The 13,142-nt window shown below is 39.7% G+C and overlaps 1 protein-coding gene across 1 annotated transcript; it reads right to left on the bottom strand.

Moving 5' to 3' along the window:
• Positions 1-1,151: 1,151 nt before the first annotated feature.
• SAV1 (salvador family WW domain containing protein 1) lies at positions 1,152-11,771 on the bottom strand. Its single transcript, XM_009865640.1, has 3 exons — positions 11,327-11,771; positions 2,117-2,387; positions 1,152-1,299 (listed from the first exon to the last, which is right to left on the bottom strand). The coding sequence occupies exons 1-3, from the start codon at positions 11,766-11,768 to the stop codon at positions 1,152-1,154; spliced, it is 861 nt and encodes a 286-aa protein (XP_009863942.1). The 5' UTR covers positions 11,769-11,771.
• Between the last annotated feature and the right edge of the window lie 1,371 nt (positions 11,772-13,142).

Here is a 13,142-nt window from a genome sequence, read left to right as displayed (position 1 = left end):
AGCCTACTAGACATAAGAAAATCCCCAATAATCTTAAATTGTTCACATTTTCTTAAATTTGTTTCTCAAGTTTCAAGAGAAAGATCAACAAGAGTTCACACAACACCGGTTGAAATATTTAAACCTATACTGTCCGGATGTGCTACGGGCCTAAATAAGGAAATGCAGCTGCAGCCAAAACCTGGATGTATTTCTAGTAAACAAATCCTCCCATAGGTGACAGGAACTTAGCATGCCCCGATGCACAAGTGTACTGGTGGATTTTATTCCAATTTAAATCTTTAGGGGCATGCTGGCATGCCCAGTAGCTTCAGGAAGTAATAAACCTCATTGAAACGAAGTTTACTAGAAGCAACTAAAAAAAAAAAGAAAAAAAAAGAGGATTTTTTTAGTGTAAGTCACTGAATATCACACACTGTCTGAATCTGCAGTTACAGACTGATGTGCTCGCTGCTGTAAAACTTAAGTTTCTCCTCATTCTCCTTCTGAAAGAGTACAATTTCATAATTATTAATAGATTTTTTTGATGCTTTTCTATTTAGTGTTACTCTTCTGCAGAACTGTACCCACTAGGAAACATTATTTGTTACATTATATTGACTCAAATCTTTCCTCCAAGGAAGCTCCCTGCTTCTACCGCATCATTTCTTTGAAAAAATGACATTTTACTACTGCTTAGTTTTTCATCAGAGCTCTTGAATAGAAACAGAGATTCCAGCCTGCATTCAAATTTCTTAACTGTCAAGGAACATTCGTATGTTTTTTCTAAAAAGGAGTCGGAGGCACATTAAGGAGGGAACACCCTAAAAATATTTCACATATTTTGTAAGCACGTGGTCCTGCTCCCACAAATACACTGCAAGTGAATCACACCCTCAACTCTGTGACGTTGATAGGCGACGCGTGACCTGCAAGAAGCACCGGGATGATTTTAAGTAACTCCTAACACAAAGCAGACTAAAGCCTAACACAAAGCAACCTCCTCGTGCACCGTCAGCACTTAAGACATTGATACCACCTGAAGTTCCTACTTTCAGTCATGGAAATTCATTTACTCTCCTTCTCAGCGATGCACATGCAGTGTGAGATGCAGAGAGAAAAAAACCCCACAAAACCAAACACAAAAAGCATCCCAACAAGCAAAACTCAACTCACTTGACGGGAGCCCTGGCGTAGACCTGCAGCCAGTCAGGAATCTCGGCGGTGTGGTAGGGGTTTGCAGGGACGAGGAGAGGCTGGCTTCTCTCCGCTTGCTGGGGCTGGTAAGTCACCGGGGGAGGCTGGTCATAACGGGGAACGCTGCGAAAAGGAAGATCAAGTCCGTTAACACTGAATTGGAAATGTTAATACAGAGATTTTACGCACACAGAGTCAACAGTGCAACCGTATGTGGAGCACGGCTTTAGCAGGAATCGCAGCACGGCTTCAGCAGGACTCGCCTCCTGCTTGCTACCTGGGTGCTGAAGCAGAACAAAAAACTGCATCTGTTTTTAAAACATTAAAAAGTGAAGCACTGATTCAGCCAAATAAACCATCATTTAGTACACTAGAACAAATGTGTTTGGGCAAGAGCTGGTAAGAATGACTCCATTTATAACAAAGAACATTCTCATACATTTACATTTTGTGCCACACATTACAGAATCTTCTCTTCCTGGGCAGCAGCGAAACAGATTAAGCAGAAATTAACTTTATTTCACCTTTAAATTACAAGTAGCTGAAATAATTATTTACATTCTAGGCGAGACTTAGTTGGTGTTTCAGGTGGTATGTGCTATTTGTTCAGTCTCCTGGAACATCATATCAAGTTTCTTTTCAGTCTGCAACTCAATTCTGTTCTCAGCCACTTTGCTGTTTCACTGACAGTTGAAGAGAATAGCTGCTTTGCTTTAGAGAGTTTGGAACAATATCCTGTTTCCAAACTTAAGACAGCAACAGACGACAAAACCCTAACAATTACAATGTCTTCTAGCAATCGCAGTCAAGAACCAGGAAAGCTCACTTCTAAAAATAACAAGTTTTTGGCATGTTACATACGAGACAAAAACAGTTTCACTTTCTTAACTGGATTAAGAAAAAAAAAAAACAATCACAGAAGAGGAGGTGGATGTCCTACCTGGGAGCACAAGGATGTTTATATTGAGCTCTCTTACAGATGTGATCTACATAATACACCCCGAACTCGGCTGACTCGACCCTCTCCCAGCCCGGAGGCAGTCCCTCCCGCTCGAGGGGGTGGCTCCAGTGAGTCGTATTAGTGTTATGATCTATATAGTATTTCCTTCCTCTAATAGTCCAGTCCACTGACCAGCCTGGAGGAAGAGGTAAATCTTCAGAACTATGATTTGTTAAGTTTCCTAGAGATGTAGCAGCAACTCTACCGATGCCTAAAAAAATAAAAAAGAAAAAGGAAAACAACATTTAGCTGAACTGATAACATCCCAAACCAGCATTACGTACAAAGTCAACCCCCCCCCACTCCCCACAAGCAGCACTCTCTGAACAATACCACAGCGTTTATAGCACGTGCACTTGCACATTGGTAAAAATAGCATGATCAAGTGAAAGCGCCTATTCCCTTTTAAGTCTCATTTGTTTCGCTCCCCTCCAACTTGCTAGACAGCTTCATTCAGGGACAGTTAAGGCATCCTCGCTGTCTCAATTACAGACATATCACAGCACAGAGAATATAGATGAAGCTGTTATTAGTCTTGATTTGCTGAGCAGAGAGAGCCGACGTTAAGATTACAAACAGTAAAGCTTTAAATAAATGAGCTTCTATTAATACAGCAGCTGCATCAAAACTATTCACCTACAAAAACCCCACAGCTATCTTTTTTTTTTCTAGTCACTGCCAAAAATTGCAACTAGAAAAAAATCATTCAGCACCAACGAAGCTTTTCAGATTAACCAGCTGAGAACAGTTAACAGGACCAGGTAAACCACGAGTGGAGGGACAGGTAAGGTTAGCACTACCCTGCGCTGACCATCATACCGAAGTGTGTGCAACCACGGCCAAAAAAGTGTCACCAGCACCAAGAGAAAACAGAAAAGCAGGATCCAACCGGATCTTGCCCAAGCCCTTCGCCAAACACAGATATCCTGCGAGGCAGCCATTACCACGTCGCCTTTGCTTGTTAGACCAGCTAGTTAACGTGCACTGTGGGTGGGTCAGCCAGGCAAGATTTAGAGACTTTTTGTTGAGAGCGAGTCACAAAATCTCCTCATCCCTCTCCCCTCCCTTTCCTCCCTCCCACGGATCTTGGAAGTTCCGTTGTCTAGCGGGCTCTGCATCGGCTTCTCTGTGTTGTGCTCTTCTCTAAAGCTGAGCACCTGTGTTCTGTAATGCTGAAGAGGCACATGAAACAACAACCAAAAAAGTCATTTCCAGCTTTTCTTGGTGATGGGGGCTGTGCTTGGGGAAGGCTTCTCCAGCAAGAGAACTAAAGCCTAGGTTAGGTGGATTGGCAGTAGAAAAGCTGGCAGGAATCAGCAGTTGCTTAAGTTCCCACCTCTGCCCTAGAAATACAGCACATCTAGGATTTATCACTAAATAGCTGATTTAAGAGACCGTTTACTAGCATTTTACAACACATGATTTGTTTTAACATCCACACAGCTTTTACATTTTAAAAATTAGCATGCTGGGTGCTAAGAGATGTCCTGAAGAAACGGAAATTTAATTTAAGCTTTTCCTTCCCTCTGTATACTATGGATACTCAGGAAACCAGCTGAAATAATTTCAGAAAACTAAAAGAAAAAAACAACAAACCAACTCCAAAGCCCCAACTACAAAAACCAGGTGACATAATGAAGAATTTTGCAGGTCTCTTTCCATTCTTTGGAAGACTACTACTACTACTACTTGGCATGGTGGCCCAAATTTGACTCTTCTTTTAATCCGTTCAAGTAGTTACCTTCAGCTACCCACAGTTCTACAGTTAAACAATCACTGGCTTCAAAGAAATTCCCATTATCTTTTCGTCCCACAGTCAAACGCATCTATTCAATCACAGTATTCACCACTTTGTGTGTTGTTATTTCCCAGAGCTGGAAATAGCAAAGGAGCCACTTTTTTCAATTGCTTTGAAGCCAGAAAGTGGCTCCACCACAAGCACCACATTTCTGAGGAATAGACCCCTTTCCCCCCAGTTTACAAAAACAACGTTTTTGTGTGACTGCTTTTTGAGAGTGGAAGGGAAAGTCTATCTCATCTAAAGATTACCATTAAAGAGAGGTTTCGGGTGCGGTCATGAACTCAAAAAGACAACAGCCATACTGAAGCAGCAGCAAAATTGTTAGGTTTCTCAGGCAATTGCATACTCCTGTTTTCTGACAAAAGCAACAGCCCTTTTCAACAACACATACGCAACACAGCACACTAGCAAAGGGACATCATCTATTTTAAGCACTAGTTTACATATAAAATGACATAGACTGAAAATCGGATGCGCTGTCCTTCTTGTTCAAGAGAGCAGTCATCCACCAGAAAGTAATGGGAAGGCTTCAAAGCAACTGAATAAATAAAAAATAAAATGTCCAAAACTTCCTCCCTAGTACTTCTCTTTAAAAACATTTGTGCTCATCTACAAATCTTTTTCCAGCCTTTTCACGTTCTGAACTATTTGGCCTTAAAGCTATTTCCTCCTGTTGCACTACTTACCTATTTGTTAGCTTTAGAAAGGAGAGTGGATGATTGGGTTCATGTGACAGCTCCCATCTCTCATCTGGATTAAGCAACCCAGACCTTTACTTCCAGTGAGAAGAAACATCCTGGAGCCTCCCTGACCTTTAGCAGTACTGGGGCAGGAAAGTTATTTCAGATCCTAGCTGCAGTTATGTCACTGGTTTTGTTTTCATTCCAATGGCAAAACATAAACATTTAAGCTTCTTGAAAATACTGCACTTCGGATAAACAAATTCAGTGTTTTCTCCAATTAACTGGCCTGCTGTGTTGTAATTTCACTTACAGATCAACAGTGACTATTAAATCACCAGCACCAGAAGAACTGACACGCAGATTTGACTCGTGCAAAGAACTTTCACAAAGGCAGAAACATATTTTTGTGTTTAGTGTTAAAACCAGCAAAAGCTTGTATTTTTGTTACAGTTCCTTCTCCTTAAATTCTAGCATGATTCCAGCAGCAAATATATATTTTCTTAGGGGTAAAGCTTAATGCTTTCTAACATTTGGAAGTTGTTATCAAAAGCTGCATAAGCCACGCTCTGCATCAGAACTTCTCTTCACACAACATTGTGTCTTTTCATAAAAAAGCCTGAGAAGACTGGGACAAAGACTCAGGGAGGAAAGCCAAAATCCAGATTATGTAGGGAAGTCACCTAGAAAGCAGGTTAAAAGGCAATGCTGCGCCCAACGGAAAAGCAACACTGGCAGTTCTGTGTTTGCACAATCATTTAATTCTAGCTAAGTGGTTTCTCCCTATGTCAACTTAAATTTTTTTAAAATTTCCAAGATGCAAAGAACAACAATACCAGGCCACAAGTACATTATACATTCTTTCTGCTACTCTAACTTTATACATGAAGGAGCAGAGCTCTACACCATTAAGATAAACTTACACAGCTATATCAATTCCCAGGTCTGGACAGTGTTCCAAGTCGCTACAACTAACAAGCTCTGATCATGAAATCAAAGGCCAGATTTATAAACTGATGGTTGCCCAACACTTCGGGTTGTAGACTGTCAGGTATAGTCTTAACATGCATTCTTCCCCTTCAAATCACAGATCATACTGAAATAATCTGCGTGCTAGAAGTTTTAAGAGGTTAGGTAATACTGATAGCGTCTTACAACCATCACCCCACTATGGAATTCCAATTGGCAATTAGTACAATTTAGATACTCGTCGATAAAACTGGAGTTACTAGAGATAAAAAGAAATTATATGTTGGTCTTCCTTAAAAAACTTCAAGGGAGAGCGGATACATATGTAAGAGAAACAGCTCCTCCCATGATTTTTAACAATCAGGGAAGATGAAAATTTACTGTCATGCATATATACACACTTGTAAGTATCAATAATAAGACTGAACAATGCTTGGAAGAGTTAAAATCGTACATGATCTCTTCCAGTATAAACCAACGAAGGCCTAAAACTGTCTTCTGTGAAGACTGCCTTTCTGTGCCACATCATCAAAGTACGACACTCTCCTGCGTTTAAGTTGCAGGTAAGCTAACGGCTTAAAGCGTTTTCACACTGGCCTTTACCGCACACACTGAGGATGTTCTCTGAATCCTGTAGATTAACACAACACATTGCAAACTACAAAGAACCCTCAAACTTACAACTTGAACCATTTTTATCAAAACATCTGGTTTAAAACCTGCGCTCTTTATTGCTGGGGATTCCTCTACCACAGGATAAGCAAAATCAGACTAGTTGAACCAGTTCACTGTAACTACTCTGGTTTTCTCTATATCTATACTAGTTTTATCTATACCAAGACAGAAATCATCACTCTTTCTGATTCCCCAAGGAATAGAGCTATTTAAACTATCTCTGTTTTCCAAATGTTAAAACTCTGCTTTCCCCTGTCTAAAGATGAGCACTGTTATTCATAGAATCCCAAGTGTCACTATCAAATCTTCAGGAATGGTCAACAGTTTTCAGGTTGCCTCTTCAGTCTCAACTAGATTAGACTAGACTTACTTAGACTAAACTCTTGTCTAGTTTCATCTGTCAATTCGGTTTCTTAACAGCATGTGTTTGATTCTGTTTCATAATGCTGTATGTTTGGGGTAGTTATTGGTTCAGCTTTTAAGGAACATCAACACTGAATGTTATCTGTGCTTTGCTTTTTAATTCTCTTGGAAAAAAACATGTCTCCAGATTCAGGTCTTGAATTAATTGTCAACTAGGCCAGAAGGCGTTTTACGCTGTTTCAAAAAGTGAAGGAAAACCTCGTTCAACACAGTTTGCTTGCTTACGAGTCTCACTGTGTATTTCTCAACACTTCAGAAAAAAAGGAAATTGCAAAGGAACAGCAATCACTTACTGCTAGTGTTAACACGATTTAAAATATTACAAGTTTTAAGTAAGGCCCTATATTCTCAACATCTTCAACAGAGCATCCTAATAACAGAACCCAACCTTTAACTTTCTCCACCATGTTCCAGCACACTGTAAAATATCAGCGCAAGGAGTTCCTTTATTGAATGTTCTTCTCTTAAATCTCATCCTAAGCTAATAACGTCACAGACGTGAAAAACATACACCACCTTCTTCAATCAAGGAAGCTCTGCTTGGTTTGTTCCATCAGTATGGAACAAAGAAAACTGTAAAGGCCAGCAAAGGGCAGTTCCTCAGTCTACCTAGTAGAAAGCACAGGAGGAAAGTCCTATCACCCGAGCAGTCCATCAAAAAAGGAAAAGAACAAAACCATCAAAGATAAAGTCTCACTTTGTTTATTACGGTGCTGATGTGGGCAGAGCAGTTTCAGAGCCTGTGACCTCCTCGTAACTAGCTTCAACTGAATTCAAAAGTGTTGAAGAACAAATCTAGCCGTACAAAAGGCCCTCGTATCTGTCTTTAATTAGGCCAATCGTTTTGAGAGCCTTTTTTCAGAATGCCAAAATCCTCTCCCTTCCCCGCATCAAACCAGGGTGAAGAACAGGAAGAGAAGATGAACAAACTGTTTAATTTTAAGGGAGTAAGTAATAATAAAACAGCAAAAAAGTTCCAATAACTATCCCGTTTAGAGAAGACTGCAGGTTCTGGGCCTTCCCAACCCATTTCAAAGCATCGGAAGACACTTCCTGAGCTCGAGTACCTCATCTGGTAGAGAGGACGGGACATTCCGAGTAAGCACTAAATTCACAAATAGGAAATGACAGGAAGCAACTTAGAACGCTTAGAAGTTTGCTACAAAGAACTTACTGCAAAATCAGCACAAAAGAGTGGCAGGAACTGCCATTTGTTTAAAAAACGAGTGAAGTGCACACACCTAAAAAGAAAAGCTCTGCTACTTTAGCTACAACAGGCTTCCCTTAATAATATGTATTTCTTTATTTTGCTCTCACACTAAACGTGAACACTACTTTGCAATTTTTAAGGGGTAAAGCACACTAGATTCTCTGTTTACAGGATTAATAGCCTTTCACCACTGACATCATCAACTGCTTACAATCCACCACCAGAAAGTCCCTTTACACTCCGATTTTAATCTCAGCAATTTTCATATACACATAAGAATTTTTCAGCTTACCGCTCAAAGAGGTACAAATAACTCTGAGGTCTTGGTTACAAGTTAGTTCCAATCTATACTGTAGATATAACTTCAACCACAGACCTCCCCAAACCTTTAACCTAGAAGAGAGGAAAGAGATGTCGAGGAAAGACAGGTAAAGTCTCTTAGAATCAAGTTTGAAACGGACACTTAAAAAAAAAATTAAAAAAAATTAAGAAATGCCACAGAGGTAGCTAAACGTACAAAACTAGGAAAGAGCTCAACTGAAGACATTTTTCAGCAAAACTGAAGACATTTAATTAGATTGCTAATTAAAAGCAAATGTAATGAAAATTAGGAAAGGAGGACATGGTAGAACTGAATCATAACGAGAGAGAAAACATGACTTCAAGGAGAAATGCCTATGAAAGAACAATGTTGTCACCATCCATGGCTGAAAAATCGTGCGACTTTGTTAAATACTTGGCTGAATACTCTGAGCATGAAGATCTTGCTAAGGAAACATTTCTAACTTATCTCCAAATTATGAAAAGGAGAATCTTTCTTTCTGAGTGAAAGCTGAAATCCACCTGCAGCTCTTCACTTCCAGACCACTGCTTCTCAAAAGTCATCTTGTTTGTAACCAATGCCAAAGGAAATATCACTCGCCACCAGCAAGTACACCTTGAGTTCCTCGGGCAACGTTTCTGGAGCCATCAACCCAAACCACAACAGAACCGACTAAGGGGGCCTTCTAAGGGAGGGTGGCAGAGGAGGAAAAGGCAGCATTTACAGGTTTGAGCTAATAAACTGAAGGTATCTGGCAATTTCGTCATCAATTATCTTGATGAATTGAAGAATTCTGATTAGGTGAAATATGTAGAAACAACAATGCAAATGCATTTAGACAAAGGTAATGGAAGTAAAAGCCCAGCCACAGTATTCTGGAAATGTAGGAGAAAAGGAACTAGAATTACAGAAAGATTGGTGTAGCTCAAGGGAAACAATGAAGGTTTGAAGAGAATGGATGGTTCAAATAAACAGCAGCTTAATGGTAAGACGGAAGAAGTAAGAAAATCTAAGGCTTTCTGATTTTTGGCCATATAATTCTTTTTTGAGAAAAAGTAACAATAATTCTTGAAAACATGTACAAAAGTTAAGGACATAGGTCAATATTCTTACTGCAGTGAAAACTGAAAGGAATTTAAGAGTTCACATTCCATGCTGACATGGAATTAAAAAAATACAGGAAAAGGGAAACACTTTGGCAGACAAAAGGCTCGCCTTTTTTTGTCTCTCCCTGTGAATTCATGAGACTTAATGTTCATCCTTTACAAAATACGTGTAGGATTTGTTCAAACTATTAAATGTAAGAACATGAGAGTGTATGACAGACACCAAACAAACATCAGCAGCTCCTCTATGATTTCCAGTGGCTAAGTGATCATGTAGATAAACCAGGGGAAGAAAAAGCCTTTTCAGAAAGTAATCTGTGTCACCACAATTGAGAAACACACAGCTGTAAAGCCCTACTTTTAGGTCATCGTGAAAGCAGAGTTTGATCTGTCCAACTTTTAAATTAATAGCTGGAGCTCCATTTCCACCTAACTTTTGTTGCAGTTCCACAAAGCAGCAGTACCGTTTTTGAAGTCTTTCTCAGCACACACAGTCACTGTAGTAACTATAAACGTTGAATTGATGGATTGGTTTATGAAATCCTCCCCTCTTGCCTCACCTCCCAACCATGTCCCAGCGCACACTCACAGGTAACTCGTTATCTGGATCAGGTAAATGTTTAATGACTGTCGGCTGAACAACAACTGACAGGGATGGAAGGCTTCCAAACAAACTCTAGGTTTTTTTGCTTTCAGCAAAATGAACAAAGCTTAAAGTAGAAAGTCTTAAAACTCAGTATTTCGAAATTTACTGGCTGACAGCAGTAACACCAGCGTTACTTTTCTGTCGCTTTTCACCACAATGTTTCTGTAGCAGAAGAGCCCACTGAGCACTCTCAGGATGTAATTCCACACATAAGGTCAGCAGTTTTAAACGTGGATGTCTTCCTGGAAGATTTATTCTTCTAGACCTAATTTAACTAGAGACTACTTACTATTTCGCTTACGGACTACAAGTAAAGATGAAGTGACAATGTATTTCATACTGAAGGTAACGTTATTTACAGATTCAAAATGCTTGTTTTAAAATCCTCCTCAAATGTACTTTTCATGGTATATACGGTGCTCAAACACAGCCCAATTAACTACTTTTATGGTCACCTTTCTATGGCCAATATTGTAATCTCAGACTTTTTATTCCACCAATAGATTCACAAGCGCACACTGCACCAAAAAAATATTCTTCCGCGTCATCACTGACAGAATCAAATATTTCAAAAAAGTAGTATTTAAGGGATTCTTCCTTTTTGTGCTGTTGTTCCTTTAGAAGACAAAGACAAGTTCCAATGAATTTGAGGAGGAAAACAAGCATGTTTACATACAATGTTATGAACTAATGGAAAAAAAAAAAAAGAGTCAAGGACTAGGAAATTAATTTCAGCACTAACTATATGCCAATTTGCTAATTACACACAGCAGTCATTCCTCCCTTTGACTGTTTATAATAATTATTTTAATGATTGAGGTCAAATTAACACAATAAAATTAAGTGATACCCAATGATAGTTAAAATACAATAATAACAATAGAACGGCAATGTTGTAATTTAGGTTATTCTCTGTTGGTTATTCTCTACATCATGGAAGCAGACGATGTCCCCTAATGAATAAAATTCCTTGCTAGCTAGCAACTGATTCAGCTATGTGTAGAGGAGGTGCACGTACACTTGGCACTAAAAACAAAACCTTGCTCAGCCTTACCCCATTTACTTCATAAATAAATCCTGGTTTAAGTGTACTTCTCCTCTCTGGATATAGGTGATCAAATTCTTAATTCTAAGAAATGTGAACAGGAAGTGTTCTTAATCAGAGAGATGTCATTAAAAAGAAACACTGTCCCACACAGCATAACTCCTAAAAACATGATCCTGATCATCCAGATACACCTCTGCACTTTAAAGTCCTACCAAAAACGTTTGGGTTTTTTTTTTTTTTAAAAAAAAAAAAGCAACAATCAACACTTACCTGACGTGTGCCTCCCATGATTCTGTGACATCCTCTGGAAAAGATCACTGGTGTGTTCATAATACCTGTAGTCCTCATGCAGGCGATCGTTTAACTGACGTCTCCTCTGGGCATCATAAAAATGATCGTAGTAGTAACAGCGGGGACCAGCATCTCCATTTTCCACACCAGAATTGGCTTCTGTTAAAAAGGACTGGGAGGAAGAGCCATATTCTCTTGGGACATCAGCTAAACTTCTCGTAAGATAGGAAGGCGCCGACAGTCTGTTGCTTTCGCGTCTTACTATTTCGTGTGGTGGCCTCTGCACCGGTGTTCGAAGGAAACTCTGGTTTCTGGAAACAATTCCATCTCCACCAGAAGCAAAAGCAGAAGAAGTTGAATCAGGAGGGCAGATATCAGTTCGTCTTGGAATGGTTGGACCGTGACGGATAAATGAAGGCATCAGATCTGATAGATAGCATGAAAGAGAAATAAGAACTTTGGCCGTACTAAGGCATAAAGCATTCGGGTACCCACAATGCTGATTTACATCATGGAATGGAGAAAATTCAAATGCCTGAACCCATTTAAGGCAACTCTAATGCTTATTCAAGCATAATGGTAAGGCTGCAGTTTGTACTGCTGCAACAAATCATTACGCTCTCCACCAGCAACAAACCACTGCCAGAAGAGCGCGGTTGTGCTAGTATAACTACATCCACAATAAAAAAAACAACCAACCTCCCAATAAAACTAATAATAATGATTAAAAAAAAATAAATGCCACAAACCACTTCACACTGTTCTGCTGCTCCATCAGCCAGGCTGCACATCTCTCTGCCAGAGGGGTCAAGAAAATCCTGGCTACCACTCTACCATTTCACCAGGACCGCTGTTATCATGAACTCAGAATAACTGAAGACATTAATGCCTACATGCTCACATGAACGGAATTGGGAAAAGACTTCAAACTCTCTCCATTAATCACAAAGAGCAGCCAGCAAAAACGCTCTCATTCTGCAGGTTAAGTTCTCAAATTATCATATCTCACAGTCTCCTTTACCTAAATAGGTTTTGCACACTAGCAGTGACACCTACTTCATAAAATTTCACTGCCTCTCTCCAGCAAGCAATACATTTCTCTCTAATATTACTTTCAACACGATACAGGTAAGTAGTTTCTTTCCAGGTGAACTTATAGAAACTATGACTTTCACTTAGGAGGAGGTTATACCTATTATTAATTACTTTTTATTAATGAACTCTTACAACTCAGTGTAAAAAGCCAGTGCATTCCCAAAAGTGTCATCAGTACATTTATAACCATTACAAAGAAGTCATGAAATATCTAGTCATTACGTTACGGCAAATAGTTTGTGTGAATGTGTTGGTTCCTTAGACTTGCCTACAGCTTAACATGAAAAAAACTTTGTGGGTTTCGGCGTTTGCTTTTCTTGGGTTTTTTTAGGACTAAGTCACTGTAATCAGACTACTAAACGATTTTGCCTGTTGACTGGGGAACCAGCTGTTCATGCAGCAAATACTTCCAGAAAAGCCGTGTGTCTGCTCCTGCCAGTAAATCAGTTGTTGCTAGCTGTGATCTCCAAGCTAATCCCACAATTATAGCATAATACATTTGAGTTTCAGGTTGCTCTCCAAGATTAACAGCAAGAAACCTTCAACATGTATTTGCTTGTGTTTTGTAGAGTCCCAGAAAAACCAGGACTGTGGCACGAGCGTCAGGTTAACCGCACGAAGACCAGTGCGTCCAAGGTGTGTCACGGTGACCTCATCGAGTTGGTTCGTGGTTAAGAACTGGAGGACTTGCTTCCGCAGG

The sequence above is a fragment of the Apaloderma vittatum genome, unplaced genomic scaffold, assembly GCF_000703405.1.
Source record: "Apaloderma vittatum isolate BGI_N311 unplaced genomic scaffold, ASM70340v1 scaffold43202, whole genome shotgun sequence".
Classification (NCBI taxonomy): domain Eukaryota; kingdom Metazoa; phylum Chordata; class Aves; order Trogoniformes; family Trogonidae; genus Apaloderma; species Apaloderma vittatum.
This window is presented reverse-complemented; position numbering and strand designations above follow the sequence as displayed.

Excerpts from the sequence above, each read along its gene's own strand:
- SAV1 (XM_009865640.1), bottom strand. The coding sequence starts at position 11,768 with ATGCCTTCATTTATCCGTCACGGTCCAACCATTCCAAGACGAACTGAT. Across the intron at positions 2,388-11,326 it reads TCATGGGAGGCACACGTCAG|GCATCGGTAGAGTTGCTGCT; the intron begins GTAAGTGTTGAT and ends TTATTTTTTTAG. Across the intron at positions 1,300-2,116 it reads AAACATCCTTGTGCTCCCAG|CGTTCCCCGTTATGACCAGC; the intron begins GTAGGACATCCA and ends TCCTTTTCGCAG.